At 41.9% G+C, this 13,650-nt stretch overlaps 1 protein-coding gene across 1 annotated transcript in view; it reads left to right on the top strand.

The window, feature by feature from the left end:
* Positions 1 to 9,969, top strand: part of Rida (reactive intermediate imine deaminase A homolog) — a 13,248-nt gene extending 3,279 nt beyond the window's left edge. The window contains exons 2-6 of the mRNA XM_021183634.1: positions 5,746 to 5,851; positions 6,669 to 6,723; positions 7,475 to 7,543; positions 8,334 to 8,389; positions 9,456 to 9,969. Coding sequence (XP_021039293.1) covers positions 5,746 to 5,851; positions 6,669 to 6,723; positions 7,475 to 7,543; positions 8,334 to 8,389; positions 9,456 to 9,512 — 343 coding nt within the window. The 3' untranslated portion in view covers positions 9,513 to 9,969. The remainder of the gene's footprint in view (positions 1 to 5,745; positions 5,852 to 6,668; positions 6,724 to 7,474; positions 7,544 to 8,333; positions 8,390 to 9,455) is intronic.
* The last annotated feature ends 3,681 nt before the right edge of the window (positions 9,970 to 13,650 follow it).

Raw genomic sequence — 13,650 nt, 5'->3', positions numbered from 1 at the left:
CCTGCCTCTGCCTCCCGAGTGCTGGGATTAAAGGCATGTGCCAGGATTTAAATTCTTAGTTGGCTTCTTTTTAATGCTGTGAGCTTACAGAGAGACTTTGTCTCCTAGTTTGCTTCTTTATCTTCTAAATGAACCTAAATAGTAATGCTAGTTCTTAACCTTAAGGAAGGAAGGAAGGGATCAGTCCAACAAATCCCTTTTAAGGAAGAAATTCTGTAGTCCCAGCACTCGGGAGGCAGAGGCAGACAGATTTCTGAGTTCGAGGCCAGCCTGGTCTACAGAGTGAGTTCCAGAACAGCCAGGGCTACATAGAGAAACCCTGTCTCGAAAAAAAAAGAAAATTGTAGAAATTTTTTGTTCCTCGGCCTAATCCTGCTCTTTCAGCTATTGGTGATAGTTGCAGGAGATTACCTTCTTTACTTCAGAACAAAAGACATGTGTAGCAAAGAGACACTTTGTCCTGAAGCCTGGTAACCAAAGGGTGTCTTCAGATAGATAACTATTGGGCTTGTTAATGTGTGATCTCCTCTCAGAAGCATTAGTTAGCACTGTTAACAGCCCCTTGAACAATTAGTCCCGCTTCCTGTTTAGAACTGCCCTGCATGGAGGCCGGAGTCTAATCCCTACCAAGCACTTACATGAACAGTATGTGGTAGCCCTCCTGTGATAACAGTATATGAGAGGCAGAGACAGAAACTCCCCAGATCGAGCTGACTAGATAGACTAGTCAGATCAACAAGTTCTGGGTTCACATGAGAGACCCTGACTCAATATAGTAGAGAAGGTAGAGAAGGATTGAAGAAGGCACCTGATGCCCACTTCTGGCCTCCGTATTTTGGGAACTATTTCCCAAAAATAAAGACTTTAGTGTATAAAGTTTGTGATGAGTACACTTTTTGAAATTCTAGCTTCTCTCAAGAGAATTCTAATGTGCTGGGCTTTTTAGTCCTCAGCACTGGGAATGAATGGAGTATTGTTACTGATTAGCTAAGCACAGCTCAGCACATTTTAGGACACTGAGGACAGACCTGGAGGGATTGCAACACCAGTGCTATTGAGTGGCTTTCTGTTTTATTAGCACTGCCATAATATGGCACAGATCATGACTTGAAACTTAATTGGAGTGTTTCTGAAAGTTTTACCCCCTGATTTTGGGCTTGGTTTGCTATCACTTAGGTGTTTTCTCTGTGTGGTGTTTGTTTGTTTGTTTGTTTGTTTGTTTGTTTGTTTTCAGGTAACCTCACTGTGGTCCCAGACAGCCCAGAATTCACTACACATCCCAGGTTGGCACCACACTTGAGAGCCTCCTGAGTACTAGGGTTATAGGTTTGCACCATCATGCCCAGTGTATTTCTGGACAGGAAGTAGAATAAAAGGCTTTTAAAGTTCTGCATGGGTGAAATGGTTCTGCAGGTAAAAGTATCAGTATCCCAAAACCCAGTGTCCTGAGTTTGGTACCTTCATGGTAGAAGGAGAGACCTGACTCCTGCAATTTGTCCTTTGACCTCCACATGTCTACTACAGTGAGCGAGAGCACGCGCATGTACACACACACACACACATACACACACACTAAATACAGTGCTTTTTTTTAAAAAAAAATTAGGAGCTGAAAAGATGACTCAGCAGTTCAGAGTACTTCCTGCCCTTGCACAGGACTCAAGTGTGGCTCCCTGTACCCACATCAGGTGGTTCACAACCATCTGTAACTCTAGTCCAGGGGACCCTGATGCCTTCTTCTGACCTCTGGGTACCTACACACAAAATGTGGCACGCAAAACACACATACACATAAATAAAAATGAAGTCTATTTGTAAGATTGATTTATTTTTTTTTTTATTTTATGTACATGACGGTTTTGCTTGCATGAATATGTGTGTACTGTAGATCTGAGGAGGTAAGAAGGAGCACCAGATCCCCTAGGCTTGGAGTTACATATAGTTGTGAGCCACCATGTTGATGCCTGGGATTGAACCTGGGTCCTCTGCAGGAGCAGTAAGTGCTCTTAACAACGGAGCCAACTCTCCAGCCCCAAAATAGTTAAAAAGAAAACATTAGGAAACAATTTCTGGAACCTACAAACGAAGGAGTAGGATTCTTAGGCCTAGGAAGTATCAAGTAGTCAATTGTTTTTTGGTTTTTTAGCTAAACCTCTTTAAATCCTTGGGAGTTTCAATCTTAAATGCAAATAGTCTCAGCTCCAATAACTACTTTTGATATTCTGGGAATAAATGAATTTTTTTTTTACTATCATAAAGTTTTTTATTATTGATGATGCATTCGAGCTTAAACTCTTTCAGATGTGGTGAAAAATTGAAGATATTTTGTAATAGGCCTAGTGCAGATGGCCTAATTATACAAGGGCAGGGTGGGGGGTGTGTTTATAGTGTTAACCAATAGTTTTGTTCAACCTGAGGAAAGCTCACACATTAAGAAGCTCAATAGTTATCTGTTTAAAGATATGAGTAAAAGAAAGCCAGAGAACCCTGTGCTTTCTGAGTTGTCAGAGCCGACCTCCAGCACTTCCTGTGTAAGGGTTGAGCATGCACTAGGATAGGGTGATAAGGGGACAGGAAGGAGGTTTCCTCTGGAGCCAAGGGAAATAGGACTGCTGGCTTTCGATTCTTTGGTAGTTCCATCTCCTGAACCTGCAAAATCACCAGTATGGGAGGTAGGAAAGGTTTCAGCCACGGAGAAGGACTCTCTACCAGAAGCTGGCAGTGGTGTATGGGACCTGGCCAGAGAGTCCAGGTTTTCCATACACAATACCTTTAACCCAGTGGATAGTAGGGAGGTAGAAAGTGCCTCCTTTAGGCCATCCTACACTGAAAGCTGACCATTCTTTACTGAAAAAAAAAAAAAAAAAAAAAGTCAGTCTCTCCCCACCCAAACAGTTAGGCCCAAATTCCCCAACAGGTGTTTGAAGTCCTGAAGTGTGACTGGACTAGGTTCAGTGGGGAAAGCTGGTGGTCTACCCCATGATAGTTCTCAAGAGGCAAGAGTATTACCGTAAATTTAAGCCAGCCTAGAATACATAACAAGTTTCAGGCCAGCCAGGGCTACAGGATGAAGCCTTGCCTCAAAAGCAAAGGCACACCCCACCCCCAAAAAAGTACTATTTTAATCCAGATGCCTTTAATTCCCCAGCACTAGGGAGGCAGAGGCAGGAGGATCTCTGTGAATTCCAGGACAGGGCTACAAAGAGAAATTCTGTCTCCAAAAAAAAGAAAGTAGCATTTTAAGGAGACCCTGGGATCTAGTGGAGAGAGGCAGCCAGAGAGGTGGGAATACAGTCTCTGTTCAAAGGATTAATGCAAAATGGAAGTTCACAGTAAGCACTGTAGAGCGACGTGCTCTCAAAAACGAATCTACAGGCATGCAACAAGCAGTGACTAACCTTATTCTTTCACGGGGCAGCTTTTTTAAAGGGTTCCTATGAGTTTTTGTTTCATTGTTTTATTGAAATATAAGTGACTTATTAAAATCACTCATTTGAAGAGTAAAGTTCTGTGAGTTTTCATCAATGTACAGAGTCATGTTTAAACAAACACAATTGTCATAGATCACCCCAGCCAGGTATGGGGGTTCCTGGGATGTGAGTTCTCAAGGCCAGATGGGTAAGGATTCGATAGTGACAAACAGAAACAAACACAGAGGCAGTTTGAATCTGAGTGTATTTTATAGCTCTTAAGCAGGGAATTTTATACATGAAAAACCAGACATTACATCTCTTAGAAACTGTATCCAGTGAAACAATCACAAATACCAACAAAAATCATTTGACACAGTTAAGCACAAAAATATCTCTTAGAAACTGTATCCAGTGAAACAATCAAAAGCAGAACAGGTAAAATCATTATTAATATAAATCATCAAAATATAACAATTCTAAAAGGATCTATTCAGTAGGGGCAGTCATCCAAGGCTAGTGGCATATTTCCAAGAGCAGGTTAATAAATATTTAACAGTCAGTGCTCTCTCTTGTTCTCTTGCTCTCTTATTCCCACTCTGTCCCCTCGCTACTCCCCCCCACCCCCAACGTGCTCATGGCTGGCCTCTACTTCTCTACTCTCCCTCTCTCTGTCTTTCTCTACCTCTACTACCCTCTTAACTCCCTTCCTCATACCCTGAATAAACTCTATACTATACTAAACAAAAAACAAAACCAAAAACAGTCAGTGCTTTTAACCTCTGAGCTAACTCTCCAGCCCCATATGGTCAATTATTATTTAACATCTAATGCCTAATTTTTTATAAATCTTCAACACATAAATTTAAACTATTTTAATTCTTTCTAATTAAGGCTTTCTTTACCATATACCAAAACCCACCTCCGATGACACACATGTAGCCATATGAAATTTTATTGTTGGGAAGAAAATTTTTCTCTCTCATAATTGTTTTGTAAATGATTTAAAAAGTAAAGCGTTGGTTTCCCCTGAGATAAGGTCATGTTAGTGACCCCATCTCTAGGGATGGTTTCTTACTCATTATTGTTGCTTAAGATTTGGCCTAGGCTACCAGAACATGTAAATAAGAAAAAGAATAAGAGAAAACAAAACAGATAGATTGCCATGAGAACTACAGCTCAATATTTTTTCTCCAGCGAAGAGTTCCACAACCAGTTCCAAGGAGGCCTCCCCCTTTTGAGGTCAACTGCCTCAGTCAGTGGAACTTGTCACACAGATCCTACTAGAGGTGGTGTGGCACACAGTCTTTTGTTTTTTGTCTGTCTTGTTTGTTTACAAGACAGAGTTTCTTTCTTTTTATGGCTATCCTGGAACTTGCTCTGTAAACCAGGCTAGCCTTGAACTCACTGAGATCTGCCTGCCTCTGTCTCCCCAGAGCTGGGATTAAAGGTTTTCAATACCATCTCCCAGCTTCATATTCTTTAACATTCCATTGCCCTCAGACATTCCTGAGTTTTATTGGTGGCCATTCCCCACCCTGGCCTCAGGCATTGGCGGTCAATCCCCACACCTGGCAACAGTCATCTTTTTCTCTGCTCCTGTTTTGTCTTTGCTGGAATTGTCCATCAATGTGTAGTCATCTGTTGGACCTAGCAGAGGTTCGTTTTGTTTATTGGAATGTTGTTTCCAAACATTCATGTGAAGCTTTGGGGTGTTTTAATTCTCATTTACATATTTGCCTAAGGGATAGAATAATCCTGGGTATTTTAGGGTTTTATAGCTGTGAAGAGACCATGTGGACAGACACCATGACCAAGGCAACTCTTTTTTTTTTTTTTTTTTTTTTTGGTTTTTCGAGACAGGGTTTCTCTGTATAGCCCTGGCTGTCCTGGAACTCACTCTGTAGACCAGGCTGGCCNTCACTCTGTAGACCAGGCTGGCCTCGAACTCAGAAATCCACCTGCCTCTGCCTCCCAAGTGCTGGGATTAAAGGCGTGCGCCACCACGCCCGGCCCTAAGGCAACTCCTATAAGGACAATATTCAGTTGGGGCTGGCTTACAGGTTCAGAAGTTTAGTCCATTATCATCAAGGCAAGAGTACTTTCTCCCAACCTGTGACTGTTTTACATTCTTAAAGATGTCAGTAAACAAAATTTTAATTTAGTAAATGTCAGATTTATGATTTTTTTTATTTTACAACTTTTACTTTTTTATCTTATGACTATTTTAGCATTGGCTTTTATGTTATCTAATATATATATATATATATATATATATATACACACACACATAAATATATATGTGTGTGTATATATATGTTTTTGTTTATTTCAGTCAAGCTGTGCAAGTGGACAGGACCATTTACATTTCTGGACAGGTAGGCATGGATCCTTCCAGTGGACAGCTTGTGCCAGGAGGGGTAGTCGAAGAAGCTAAACAGGTAAGCCTGCACATGAGAGGTCCCCGTTTCACCATGTAACACTACATGGTAATGTTGAACCGTGGAGACAGTCTTTGATCCTAAGCAGTGATCACATGTGTTTTCAGCTATTCACTATTCGGTCTAAGATTTTTAAAAACTCTTTTATTTATTTTATGTGTATAAATATTCTACCTGCATGCATGTTTATTTAGCACATATTTAGCACATATTTATTTAGCACATGTGTGCCTGTTGGGTTCCCTGGAACCGGGGTTACAAGCGGTCATAAAGCACCATGTGGGTGCTGGGAATCCAACTGTTTCCTCTGCAAGAGCAACAGGTACTCTGAACCAGGGGCGGCTGTCACTGCAGCCCCTTTAAGATGGCTTAACAACAGAGGAAACCATTTGCTTATTACCTGTGTTATCAAAATCAAATGCTGATGTGTCAGATGGATTGGAAAGTTTATTTTCAGGGCCACTGACCTCCCTCCTCTCCCCAAAGTATGGATATATAATTCATTACTGATGATTTGATTATTTGAGGTTTTATTTTGATTGGTGTTAGGGGTTGTTTTAAATTTTGAGACAGGGTCTCTTATAAGCTAGGCGGCTTTGAACTCACTATGAACTCACTAACCCCAGCCTCTTGCCTTAACCTCCCAAGTACAATACCGTATCCATCCCAGTATTCCTACAAAATAAAAAACCTTTCACTACAATTCAGAAAGATTTAGTCCACTCACGGAAAGCCAGTACATAATTGACTTGTGTGGAAATAGCAGTTAAAGTAATTACACAGCATCATCTTTGACCTTTCTTGACTTGATTCACAGGCTCTTAAAAACTTGGGTGAGATTCTGAAAGCTGCAGGCTGTGACTTCAATAATGGTGAGTAACCGGGTCTTTCTTCCCTGTTCATTGGTGGGTTTTGTTGTCTGTTTATGTTGTTTGCAGCACTCAGGATCCAACTCAGAGCCTCATGCATGCCAGGCAAGCCAGCACTGTTAATGTGTGTTTGGGATGTCCTTGGTCTTTGTGGAGGACGTATAATAGCCAATAATCTGGGTATGCATATCTTTTTTGGTAAAGGTTATTCCTTTATAGTATTCTGCCTGCACATATTCCTGCACACCAGAAGAGGGCACCAAATCTAGTTATAGATGGTTGGGAGTCACCATGTGGTTGCTGGGAGTTGAATTCAGAACCCCTAGAAGAGCAGCAGCCAGGTGCTTTCAACCCCTAAGCCATCTCCAGCCCTAAAGGTTGTGTTTTTAATGCTCTAAAAAACAACACCGGTTCCTTTCTTTAGTCTTGGTTTCATCAGGATACTCATAACAATCATACACTGGGATTTTGGTTTTTGTTTTGCTTTGTTTGTTTTGGGGGGTGTTGTTTTGTTTTGTTGGTTTTTTGAGACAGGGTTTCTCTGAGTAACTTTGGATGTCCTGGAACTCATTCTATAGACCTGGCTGTCCTCTAACTCTTAGAGATCTACCTGCCTCTGCCTCCTGAGTGCTGAAATTAAAGGCATGCACCACTGCCCAGATATACACTGTTTTTCTAAGTCTTGTTTTGAGTTTGATAAAATGGCTAAAACTAATGAAGAAAAAAATTTTATATATATATATCTGTCTTCTAGTGGTGAAAACAACTGTTTTACTGGCTGACATGAATGACTTTGGCACTGTCAATGAGATCTATAAAACATGTAAGTGATTTGACCTTATTCTCACTTACTTTTAAAGGGAAATAAGTCTCTACCTATTCATTTTCCTAGAACCTAACTTTATTGTTTGTTTCTTTGGCTTTGTAAGCCTCCCCTAAATCTTTTTAGACATACAGACTTACTGCTATGATATGGTCTAGCTACCTTCTTGTGGCTCTCTGCAAATCACTGGGAACTTACTTAACATATCCATACTAGTTTTTAGTCCGTAACGTGAGGACAGGATTCTGCCACCTTAGGGCGTTGTCGGAATGATTACATTGATTATCCTGTACAGCACTTAGAACAGATGCCGGCAAGGTCTAAGATCTGAGCAAATGCTCCTGTTGCTGTCATTGCCGTAGCAGGGGAAGTGAGTCCCTGTCTCCTGGTGAGATGAAATGAAGGTGTAGTGTGAAAAAAAAACTTCCCTGTTATTCTCTGCCGAAGACGTGACCACAGAAGGTTAAAGTTCACAGGGAAGTCCTCGCTGAAGATCAGGAGCCACCCCCAGTTTTGATCATTGGTTCATAGGAATCACTTTAAAGACCAAACCCATGCTCATCATTATAAGACAAGGATGCCCGGTTATGTGTTTCATTGCTTATAAAATACTTAGAAAAGTACCAAAGGTCATAAAGTCTTGTGTCAGAATATCTTGTCAGACAATCTAAATGCAAGCTTTTCTGTCGTTTGTGTCAGACCAGGCCATGAGGCTGTTCCCAGATTCTTGCTTCTCTTGCTGAGTAAGGGCCCATGTGTGGAGATTAACCTGATACTGTTCTACATTCAGATTTCCAGGGTAACCTTCCTGCCAGGGCTGCTTACCAAGTCGCTGCTTTACCCAAAGTAAGTACCTGGTACTATGCCAGTGCACACACAGTACATGAGACCTGACGCTTTGAAAGGAAACTTAAAATTAATACAGTTCCTGTTTCTCAGAAATACAGAGTCTAAAAGTCAATACCTGATCACTGTTGTGATCTGAAAAAAGCTAAAAAAAAAAAATCGTACAGAGCAGCACATGGGTATGACATGATCCATCGGACACAATCTGATGAATTAAATTATAAGAAAAACCTTAAGAGCGGTTGTGTTGTGATGTTACTGGAGCAGGGTAGATTGCTGGGCCTACTGTGTATCCCTCTGCAGTCTGACTTCTTGCCTCAGTGTCTGCCTTTCAGTAAGGACTTCTGAAAATGTAACACAGTATAGAATTACGTGGAGACTTCTGGATAGCCTTTGTTCTCACTGAAGGAAGTTCTTCAGACCACAAGGTGTGAAACTAATGCTCTTGCTAGTTCCTACTGTATTTTGGAGTATTGGCCAGAAAATTTGGATAGCATTACTATTTATCTTAATAAAAACAAATTCACCTGGCTCTCCTATTATGAAGAATCTAGACCATTCACTGGAAAGATGCTCTCCATCCTGATTCTGGTGTTCCGTCACTGGAGTCTCTTTCCCTATGCCTCCTGCCCACACTGTACACCTGCAGGGTGTAACTGAACCACCTCAGAGTGTCGTTTGTTCTTGCTTTAGTTTGTTGTTCCTGGGAAAGGTCATTGTCAAACTGAAAGTATTGAGTGTATTAGAAAAAGCTTATACTTGGAACCTGAAGACATGGGTTTGATTATCCACTGCTAGTCTTTGTGATGTGGGACCACTTTGCCAGCCTTTCTGAGGTCAGTGCCTTGTTTTACGACCAGGGCTGCTGTGGGAATCAAGTGAGCTAATGTATAAATGTGCCTAGCATGGTAGCCTTACTTCTTGTAGAATCTTAGTGAATTCTCTCTCATCCTTGCTTTCTGTGAAGAGATTAATGGTAAAAATACATGTTGCCAGTAGTTGCATGTGTTATTGAACCTTGACTTGCATTAAAGGATCGAGACAGTGACTTTTGTTTTCTTTACAGGGAAGTCGAGTTGAAATCGAAGCAATCGCTGTCCAGGGGCCTTTCGTCAAGGCATGACTATAAGCAGCCATGCTGATGTTGACTCCGGATGTTTTAGAATGTCTTTCACACTTTAATTTTTACAAATGATGCTGGGAAGTATAAAAATGACCAGAGTGGTTGAAGTTATTGTGGAAGTGATCAAATATGTGGAGATTTGACATTAATTGGAGATTATTCAGTATAGTGACTGACGTTCTAATTTCACTTATGTTGCTGGGTGTGAGAGAAGAGGTGCACAGCTACTGAGATGGGAAGCAGAAGGAAAGATGGGCTGTTGTACATGAGAAATAGTAAGGAGCACATCTACTTAAATCATATTAATTTGCTCATGTGAAATACTTAGTTCTTATGTTAGATATAAGAAACTAAATTGAAATATTCAAACTTGAATAGTACCAGGAGAACAAGTGGACCAAAATCTTATACAGATAATATTGCTTTAATGGAAATAAAAAATAGATGTGTAACTTTCCCTTGGTTTTTAATTTTGTTCTCTTATTTTTTAACAGTTTAATTATGCATTAAAACTACTACCTAGTAGCCAGGCAGTGGTGGTACATGCCTTTAATCCCAGCACTTGGGAGGCAGAGGCAGGCGGATTTCTGAGATTGAGGCCAGCCTGGTCTACAGAGTTCCAGGACAGCCAGGGCTACACAGAGAAACCCTGTCTCGAAAAACAAAAATCAAAAAAACAAAACAAAACAAAATACTACAATCTAGTAAAGGGTGAGTAGAAATTCTGAAGTTATGGGCTAGAGAGATGGCTCAGAGGTTAATAGAGGTTAATAGCACTGACTGCTCTTCCAGAGGTCTTCAATTCCCAGGAACCACATGGTGGCTGTCAACCATCTATAATAGGATCTTATGCCCTCTTCTGGCCTGTTAGGTGTACATGCAGATAGATCACTTATATGCATAAATAAATCTTAAAAAGAAAAATCTCCAGCTATTTCAAGTTTATTTCTGGCTTTCAACATTTTTCAGTTGTAATTAGATTGCATATTATCATATGTTTTTGAAAGCCTTATTTTTCGTGTATGAGTACTTCTCCTACATGTCTGTTTGTACCCGTGTGTTCAATGCCTGCGAAGGGCACCAGATCACCTTTGACTGAAGATAGAAGGTTGCGAGCCACTATGCAGGTTCTAGGAATTGAACCCAAGACCTCTGGGAAACCTGTCAGCATTTTTATCTGCTCTACCATCTCTCTATCTCCACTTTAAGGTCTTTGTTTGGTTGGGTTTTGAGATATGGATGCTGTGATGGTTTGAATATTCTTGGCCCAAGGAGTGGCACTATTAGGAGGTATGGCCTTGTTGGAGGATATGTGTCACTGTGGATGTGGATTTTAAGACTGTCCTAACTGCCTGGAAGTCAGTCTTCTCCTGTCTGCCTTCAGAATAAAATGTAGAACTCTCAGCTCCCCCAGCACCATGTCTGCCTGCACATTGCCATGCTTCCCGCCATGATGATAATAGACTGAACCTCTGAACCTGTAAGCAAGCCTCAATTAAATGTTGTCCTTAGAGGAGTTACCTTGGTCCTGGTGTCTGTCTACAGCAGTAAAACCCTAACTGAGACAGAGACCTTGCTGTGTTATCTAGCCTTAGTCCTCTTGCCTTAGCTACTGGGGTAGCCAGACTACTGATATGCTGAGCCCTTAAGCCCTTCAACATTTTTTAAGAACTGCATGAATAATTTCTCATGGTAGACTAAATCCTAGCATAGAATAACAAATTAGAAAGGAGATTTCTGGATCACATTCCTTACCACTTACCTCCCCAGAGTGAGCACTGCCAGGTGCTGCTTTCCGTGAGACTGCCGATGGCCATTTACACACTCGATTATCTGCCTTTGTTTTGCCAATTTACATAAGTGAACAGTCACCATATATATTATATTACAACTTGCTTCCATATACAGGTATAAATTTTAAAACTATAGGCAATTTTTAAAACTATATTTTAAAAACTTTTAAAGTTTTAAAACTACAGTAGACTATTCTTTTGTGTAGATTACCCCAGATAGGACACCAACAACATGCCAAAGAACACCCAAGTCTATCTTAGTGAACCTGTGAATGTGTTGGGGTTACCTCTAGGGGTATGAATAACCAAAGAGCCCACCCTGCCTTGGGCAATGAACCATGCAATGCTAATCTCTGGGGCTCTGTACACACCTTGCAGGCAGCTTAGCTGGGCAGAGACTCCTCTGCCTCACCATCATTACCGCTCATAATAACCTTGGGGATGGGGCTTGTGAAGACCCAAGAACTTCCTAAGAACTCTCAGTCTCTTATGCTCTGTCCAGCAAGGCACTGGGAACAGACAGCTGGGATATCAGGAAGTAAAAGGGCGTGGGGACACACAAAAAGCTGGGATTGACTGGTTTGGGCTGGAGAAAGCCTAGCACTCTGGAAGTTGGGTGTGTTTATTACATACATACAATTGAACAGAGAGGTGGTCTCTTTACCCCAGATAGGACACCAACAACATGCCAATTATTATGTAGTAAGCAAGGAGGCAGGGTTTATGGTGCTAGCTGCATCAGGAGGCAGGTTTACCTGACCTCAGTAGAAGTGGTCTCTAGTGGGGAACAGTCTTCAGGCCATCAGGATGGAGGTGGGGCTGAGAGCTATGTTGGACATTTTCTGTACACACTGTTGTTAGGTCTCAGACCCAGGTCAAACCACTGGGGTGTCTATTTAAAATAGTCCTCTTTGATATTTTAAATAGGCACATCAGTACCATATGAATGAAAAAAGGGAGAACTTGACTGCTCCTAGGTATGATGGAGGATCATTTTCTCTCTCATTTTCTCTCTCTCTCTCTCTCTCTCTCTCTCTCTCTCTCTCTCTCTCTCTCTCTCTCTCTCTCTCTCCCCTCTCTTTTTCTCATAATTGTAGATGTGAGGGAGACCCTGAGTGGGGCCATGTGAGGTGTGCAGGTAGAGGAGAGAGAAGACCAGGAGAGGCAAGAATACTTGAAAAGGAAGCCCAGTGGCCAAAATGGTTGGACTGTATAGGAAAAGTCAGTTGGGGAAAGGGCAGCCCAGCCTCTGAGCTGGAGAAGTTTAGGGTAGGAGGCAGGATATGCCAGCCATACCTTGTAATGGTCTACTGGCTAGTTTTGTGTCAACTTGACACAGCTGGAGCTGGACAGATGGCTCAGCGGTTAAAAGCACTGACTGCTTTTCCAAAGGTCCTGAGTTCAAATCCCAGCAACCACATGGTGGCTCACAACCATCCCTGTCGTTGCTCAATGGGCACATGAACAAAGTGGCCATGGTGGTCGAGATGGAGGTTATGCTTGGGCTCAGCAACACAGACTTCCACTCACCAAGGCTGACCTGGCTACAGCTGCTGCTGAATGCCAGATCTGCCAACAGCAGAAACCAACACTAAGCCCCAGATATGGCACCATTCCTCGAAGTGACCAGCCAGCAACCTGGTGGCAGGTTGACTACATTGGACCAGTTCCTTTGTGGAAAGGACGGCATTTTGTTCTTACTGGAGTAGATACTTATTCTGGTTATGGATTTGCCTTTCCTGCACGTAATGCCTCTGCTAAAACCACCATCCATGGACTGACAGAATGCCTTATCTATCATCATGGCATTCCACACAGTATTGCTTCTGACCAAGGAACATCCCTCCATGGCCTCTGCATCAGCTCCTGCTTCCTGACCTGCTTGAGTTCCAGTCCTGACTTCCTTGGTAATCAACAGCAATATGGAAGTGTAAGCTGAATAAACCCTTTCCTCCCCAACTTGTTTTTTTGGTAATGATATTTGTGCAGGAATAGAAACCCTGATAAGACAAATGGATAGGGACTAAAGGATGCTGGGAGAACCTTGCAGCTAGGTCCACTTTGATGTGTAAATAGATGCCTCAGCAGTTTGTCCTGGACTTGAGAACTAACAACTGCTCAAGGAAGGCTTTGCTATCTCCCTGAACCTGAATCTATAGGGCCCTTGACATAACTCCATACAGGGACCAGGGAATGGAATGTGCTGGACTGAATTAGAATGGCCCCCATAGGCTCATATGTTTGAGTGCTTAGTCATGACGGAATGGCATTAGTTGGGAGGGATTAGGAGGAGTGGCTTTGTTGGACAAAGGGGTGCTTTGAGGCTTTAAAAGCCTCAATGAGCT

The sequence above is a fragment of the Mus caroli genome, chromosome 15 (assembly GCF_900094665.2).
Source record: "Mus caroli chromosome 15, CAROLI_EIJ_v1.1, whole genome shotgun sequence".
Lineage (NCBI taxonomy): Eukaryota > Metazoa > Chordata > Mammalia > Rodentia > Muridae > Mus > Mus caroli.
This window is presented reverse-complemented; position numbering and strand designations above follow the sequence as displayed.